The following is a 6,504-nucleotide window of genomic DNA, read 5'->3' as shown; positions in this document are numbered from 1 at the left end:
CGCGGAGGGCGACCACTGCGTCGCGGAGGCCGCGCGCCACGACGCCGTCATCCGGGGACGCGAGCCCGCCGCGGGCGAGCGAGGCGTAGACGCCGCGGGCGATGTCGACGCAGTGGCCGTCCGAGACCTCCCAAAGCGAGCCGACGACGTGCTGGAAGCCGACGAGCTGGCAGGCGCTCATCAGGTGCAGGCTCTCGTCGGCCAGGTCCGGGTCTCGGTTGCTGCCGGTCGAGCAGGCCGACAGGTAGGCCAGGAAGCGAGGGTGCTGGCGCCTTCGGAACCGATCCATTAGGTCCGTTACCGTTAACGGCGCCTCCTCCCAGTCGCGCAGCAGCAGCGCGCTTTGCAGCGGATGGGCCGGGTTGGATCGACCGTGGCCGGCAAAATGCAGCAGACTGGCGTCGCCCAGCACGTCCAGTACCTCGGCCTTGTTAGGCTCAAAGAGAATCTCAGGGACGGTAATTTTGGGGGCTGCAGTTGTGGTGGTGGTGCTGGCGGCGATGGTGGTTGAGAGCAGCAAGTCGCGCACTTCCGTAGCCTCCCTCTTGGCGGCACCAAGCGTGGACTGACCGTCTGTGTTTTCCATGCAGATGACGAGAGCTTTGGGCGGCGGCGGGCTTTCCTGGACTTGGTCTTCTCTGCTCGCGACCTGCTTCCCCTTCCTGTCGGCATATCGCGGTGAGACGCACAGACGGTTGCGCTGTGCGAACAAAAGTGCCTTGATGGATGGGGTGTACGATGACAGGACGCGAGCTAATAATGTATTAAACGCAGGGTCTCCTTGCTCGTAGCGACCCGCGGCATGGATCGGCAGCGAGTCCAGCGGCCCTGTAGGAATCCACCATATGCGTGGCATGCTCTCCGGCTTGTCCTCGGCTGACCTTTCCCACCCAGTCTCGTCAAGCCTTCTAAGCATTGGCACCGCTATCAGGTCCCAAATCCATGCCAGCAGCTCGAACATCTGGGCCTCTGTGATCGACTTGGTTTTAATCGCGTTGCTCCACCGCATAATATCAGCCAGTTCGAGGCCTGGTAATGGCTCTGTTGCGACATCGTAGTTATGGCGAACGAAAAAAGCGTCGCACCGGAAAGCGCATACGTTTAAGACCACGATAGCCCCCTTCGCGGCCGCCTGCTTTAATTCGGAAACCAGCGGGGCCCGCATGAACCCTTGAAAGCCTTCGATGCTTTGGATCCTTTTGATCGAAGCGTTCAGCTCATCTGCGAGCTTCTCCCGCCGGGTCGGTTCGAAAAAAGAGCTGGTGGGTGCCGTGGCGGCACCGCCGTTCCCAAACAACTCAGGGAACTCGGCAGAAGTACTGCCAACACCCAGAAACGACATGTCCAGCTCTTCGCGCAAGCGTTCATACTCGTCGGCAGCCGCGGCGGCGTGTTCCGAGTGGGCACGGAGGGCGCTCACGTCTAAACGGGCGTCAAACAGGAGCCCGAGGATGTGGCCGCGTCCCTCCTCCAGCAAAGCCAAAGCTTCGCCGGCGTCGGCGCCGAGCTGGAGCGCCGTGGCCGCGGCCAAGGTGCCCAGAGCTACCAGCTTACGTACACCGCGCTGATGATCGGTTTGGTGCAAAGAGCGCTGGTTGACAAGGTGCAGCTGCGAGATGCTGGCTCGGAGCAGGGTGTCGGCGCGCGGATAGTCGTGCTTGTAGCCCACTAGTAGCTTGGCCGCTTTCAGCGCCGTTTCGACTCTCACTGCCGGCTTGCTCGGGTTGCTACATCGCGAGGAACGCTCCCAGGCGTCGATGGCCGCGTCCAGGTGGGCCACGTCCGGGTGGATGTCGATGTCCGCGCCCGGGTGGGCCTTGCTGCGAGGAATCACGGAATTCGCCCAGTTGAGGTTGCCAATGACATCTAGTATCCGGGCCTCTGAAGGCGTGCCGGACCCCTGTCGGTATATAGCCTGCATCGCCGACAGGGCGTGCCCCATGTGTGCAGCAGGGGAGGACCCGGGGACCACCGCCATCTTCATGTGCAGTCTTTGAAGGCTATCCAAGTTCTTCAGAGTGTAGAGGCCATCCTGTGCAGCAAGTTCCGTCGCTTCCTCGACTAAGTGAAGGGCGCGGTCGAGCTGGTCTTTCTGCTCATCAAGCGGTAAAAAATCCGTACGGACCAGCAGCGCCTGGACCAGTATGTTTAGATAGTGGCTTTTTTTGAGGGTTTTGGCCGGGACCCGATTAACAAGCTCCTCGGCAGCCTCAAGCAGCTCGTCCATATCCTGTCGGCACGGGGCATATCGTCCGTCAGCGGTAGCTTGGGGCCCGTACACCAGTGTTTCGCACAGGCGCTCCAGCGCGGTGGGATATAGGATATCATCTCGAGGGATAGCTCGGAATGCTTTCCAAGCAGCGATGGCTGCGATGGGAAGATCTTGCGCGAGCCCGGTATGATGGTAGCGCAGCATGAGAAGAGTACTGTGAGTCATCCAGTGTCTGGACTTGGCTTGCGAGCTCGCTCCCTCTACCAGGTGTGACAGGCTGTCGCAGATCTCGATACCCTTGTCTAGAGCGTTCCGGTCACCAGTGTAGAGGAGTACGTTTCCGTACGCGTGGGCGAGAGTCGCTGCGTGCAGCAGGCGCTCCGGGTCGTCGGCGGGCAGAAGTGCCATCCCCTTCTTTCCCAGGGCCACACGCCGCTGCATAATTTCCAAAGACTCTTCCCATGTCAGTGCACCTCGCCAGCACTCTGCGCTCATATAACCCAGAGATTCAGACAGGTCATGAAGGCATTTGGCCCGCTCTCGGTCGGCCTCCACACCTCGATCGGAAGCTGAACCCAAAGCGGTCTCCAGTTTGGCCACAGATGCGCGTACATCGGAGATGTTCCCTGTCACCTTGTACTTGGCAAGATGCAGCGACCCAAGAGATCTGAGGCACCACCGCCGGAAGCCGGGTAGCTCCAAGTTTTGGAGGGCCTCCTCGAGGCACTTGATGCCATAGTCGATCCTGTCTTCTCGTTCTAGTTCATGGAGGATTGTGCAAAGGTAATCTATCATCTGTCCCAAAGACAATAACGCGTAAGGCTTCAACTCCACAAAGAGCGGCACAGACGTGGCTGAAACTACGTCCTGTGCCGCCTTAATAGCTTCCGTTATTTTGGTATCAGTTGGGAGCTGCCGTCTCATGAAGTTCCGCAGGGATGATTGCGCGAGAAACCTCAGCACATTCGACTCGTCCAAGCCGGCTATTAGTTCCCTGTTGAATGCGGGCGTGTTTTCGTCTACCACTATAAGCGGAACCGGCGCATCTGTATTAGAATTCGGTCTCACTGCCATGGTTGGGATTTTCGCACATACCGCCGGTTTCCTCGGCAACAACAATCAAACCTTCCAGGCGGATCATGATTGACGCTCGCAACTGAGGTATCCATGGAGAACCTGGGCCGGTCAGATGGTACATCTTGTCGGCGCAAGCCAACATAAAGTTGGCATACTTCTCGCCACCAGGCATTCCATGGACACCCAGCTGGATAAAGGCCCGAATTCGATCGAGTCGGATGTCACCCGAAGGGGGTAAGTACGTGACTATTGTTGTGTGTGCTCCATTTAGCTTCTAAGCGGCAGTAGACCAAATATTTGAATGGCAATCTCTGTTTGTTTTCGAGGGGAGCTGGGGAGACCTACTGTTGCTCCCCTTCATTGAGATAACTACCCCTTTCTCGAGGCATATAAGCCTGAGCAGCTGAGCTAAATGTGTGGTAACTTCAACTACCATCACAAATCTTGTGAGGCGCCGTATGGGGCGACCAAGGATATCGCCACCGTCATCGGGCGTGCTTTGGATGGCCATCTGCATCAGATGCTTGGCGCGGTCCAGGTAGACCTGGCTTTCCATCGCTCTGGCGCCGGTTTGTGCGAGCAGCGGTCGTCTTTTGGATTCCTGATGGAACAAAACCGCTGCCCAACTACTGCACTTCACCTGCAAGACTCTCAGGCCCTCGCCTGTTGCCGGCTTCGACGAGAGGCGCTCGACTGCTTGGATGGCCTTGTCAAGGTCGCATTCTGCCCCGGTGCGCTCATGAAGAGCACACCAGGCTCCGTGTGCCGTCAAGAGCGACCCAGAGCTACAATCAGCGCTGGTCGCAAGCTTGCGCAGCGTGTTGTCATCCATGAAGGCAAAGACGGCTCTCTCCGCGCCACGAAGCGTTCGCAGACCGGGACCGTGATGGAGGGTGCCTCCCCCGTCAATGCTGTCCAGCCTTTGTTTTATTTGGTCTCTAATCGTCTGCGCGCCGGGATTTTCGTCGATGTGGAAAGCCGTCGCCATCAACAACACCTCATCCTCATCCATGCTGTCCAGCAAGCTTTTAAGCTTGCCATCCTGCGCGTTTGGAACTTCCATTTTAATGGTGGCGTTTGGTGATAATGGTCGGCTGAATTCGACTTGGGCTTCAGTTTGCGAAAACTGTGTAGTCAATTTTCTTTCTCATTGTGACTGCCACTGGTCGTGGTTGGGTTTTTGTTTTTCTCGCTTAGGTCGGACGGATTGTGAAAGCTGCCTCGCTCGGCCAGACGGGGGAGGTCTTAACCAGTGAACCAGAACCAGAATATGGTGTAGGGGGAAACGCTCCATGGAGCGCACGTAGGGAGCACAGAGAGGCCAGGCTCTAGGCCATGCCGGAACAGGTACCCGGCGACTCGGGCTGCAGTCAGGCTTTGCAGAGATGGGCTGTATGCAGCGGCAGCCACACAGGCAATGACTGGCAATGATGAAATCTTGGCAAGATTTCGCCGTCACACGACGCAGCCCCAGAGTCGTCTACCAGCTTAAGTTCGAACCCCTCGGGATAAGCGTACTCAACTGTGCATACAAGGCAGGTCGAGTTAGGCTGCCATGCGGAAGCGCGCGGAACTGGGCGGAATCCAGGCGCCTTCGGATCCCACATCTCCATTGTCACTCTATGGCTCGCCTCCATGGCCCATCTCCTCTCCAAAGCCCATCTCCTCTCCAAAGCCCATCTCCTCTCCAAAGCCCATCTCCTCTCCAAAGCCCATCTCCTCTCCAAAGCCCATCTCCACTCCTCTTCTAGACCAAGTCTAGGCTCAATGCTATGGTCGTGCAAATACAAAAGAATCGGGAATAAAAAGAGATGTTTCGAGGTGCCGCGCTAGGATATTTTGCCAAGGACAGCCACCAGGCCGCAGGGTTCAAAGGCGTTCGTTTCTGGACGCCTTGGAATCCAATTTGTGCAACTGATCTCCCAGTACTAACTTAGATGGGCCAGCACTGCGAAATTCTCGTTGTGGGAGTTATGTAATAACAAAAATAAAAAATTAAAACCTGAAAAAGAATCAGGGAAAAGCCAAGGACGGAGAAAAAGTACGGCTTGGGAAAAAAGACGAAGTTAGCAGGGAAAGGGACCCTGGGTGTATGTGAGGGATGGTGGGGTGCGCAAAAGAAACGGGAGAGAAAGCAGGGAGGGGAGCAGGGTGATATTAGGATTGGGCCCCTTGCTGTTTTCTGCCGAGAAAAGGGTGCGGTTACACAATGGCTGAAGCCATCGCAGCAGGCTAGGAGCTTTGCAAAATACAATTGGCGCCAGCTTGGTTCTTCGTCCTGACTGGAGAATACGTGCATCGAAATGTGGCATACCAAGCACGCCACCTCTCAAACTACGAGAGGCGGAGTGGTTGCCCTACCTTTGCGCCCCAATCACTGTCGGGCATAAAGCTGCCCGACTCTACGTGCAATCCCAAGCTTACCGGGCCAAGAGGGGAATGGCTAAAATGGCGAAGTGGCAAGGCTGGCACAGCAATCAAAACAGCTAGGACAATCAGAACCACTGTTGATAGGGGTCTTATACGCCCAAACGAAACATGAAAGGCAAGCTGCAAGTGCACGGAGGGCACGCCGCACCATGGGCCTGATCGGCACGGCCACGCCTGCTGCGTCTACTCTATGGAGACGCCGAACTGCGTAAGTTTCCCCGTCTCGGCCTTGAGGTTGTCATACTACGTACTTGTTTGCTGACAAATATTCTCTCCCCCGTGGCAGCGCAACCTCACCAACGACCCCGAGTTCTACCAGGTCCCCGCCTGTAGCAAAGTGTGGTTCTCAAGCCTGGACAAGTGGTCGTTGTACCGTAGGTGCAACCTGGGCCTGACGACGGAAGGTGCCTGCAAGGGCGCCCCGACCATCGACAAGACGTGGAAGTTCCCCGAGCAGAAGAACTAGGGCGTTTCATGTGTCCCATGGTTGGCAGGATAGCTTGTTTCCCCATGTATTGGTAGTTGACGTGTTTCTTGTCAAAATAACTATAGATTCAACACGGATAAATCTGCGCTCAACGTGGACAGGAAAATAAAGATTTTGGTGCCTGAGCTTCTCTGAAAAGCCGCGTCTATAAAAATGCAGAACGCGGGGTGCGAGCTCCGCCAATAAAGTCACCAGCATTCCAGTCAGCCTTTTCTTCAGGTCACCTTTTCCTCAAATACAACATACAACGAATAAAAAATCCGCCTCGGAAAAGTTTTCCATACTAGCACTAGCAGTC

General features: G+C 56.4%; 2 protein-coding genes across 2 annotated transcripts in view; one reads left to right on the top strand and one right to left on the bottom strand.

The window, feature by feature from the left end:
* GGTG_09390 (hypothetical protein) overlaps positions 1-4,552 on the bottom strand; it is a 6,036-nt gene extending 1,484 nt beyond the window's left edge. Inside the window, exons 1-3 of the mRNA XM_009227235.1 lie at positions 3,635-4,552; positions 3,308-3,535; positions 14-3,237 (exon numbers count right to left, since the gene is read on the bottom strand). Of these exons, the coding sequence (XP_009225499.1) occupies positions 14-3,237; positions 3,308-3,535; positions 3,635-4,352 (4,170 nt within the window). The 5' untranslated portion in view covers positions 4,353-4,552. The remainder of the gene's footprint in view (positions 1-13; positions 3,238-3,307; positions 3,536-3,634) is intronic.
* A 1,029-nt stretch (positions 4,553-5,581) lies between these two features.
* Positions 5,582-6,325, top strand: GGTG_09389 (hypothetical protein). Its single transcript, XM_009227234.1, has 2 exons — positions 5,582-5,927; positions 6,006-6,325. Exons 1-2 carry the CDS (start codon positions 5,910-5,912, stop codon positions 6,183-6,185), a joined length of 198 nt encoding a protein of 65 aa, XP_009225498.1. The 5' UTR covers positions 5,582-5,909; the 3' UTR covers positions 6,186-6,325.
* The last annotated feature ends 179 nt before the right edge of the window (positions 6,326-6,504 follow it).

Source organism: Gaeumannomyces tritici (assembly GCF_000145635.1).
Source record: "Gaeumannomyces tritici R3-111a-1 unplaced genomic scaffold supercont2.5, whole genome shotgun sequence".
In the NCBI taxonomy this organism is placed as follows: Eukaryota; Fungi; Ascomycota; class Sordariomycetes; order Magnaporthales; family Magnaporthaceae; genus Gaeumannomyces; species Gaeumannomyces tritici.
This window is presented reverse-complemented; position numbering and strand designations above follow the sequence as displayed.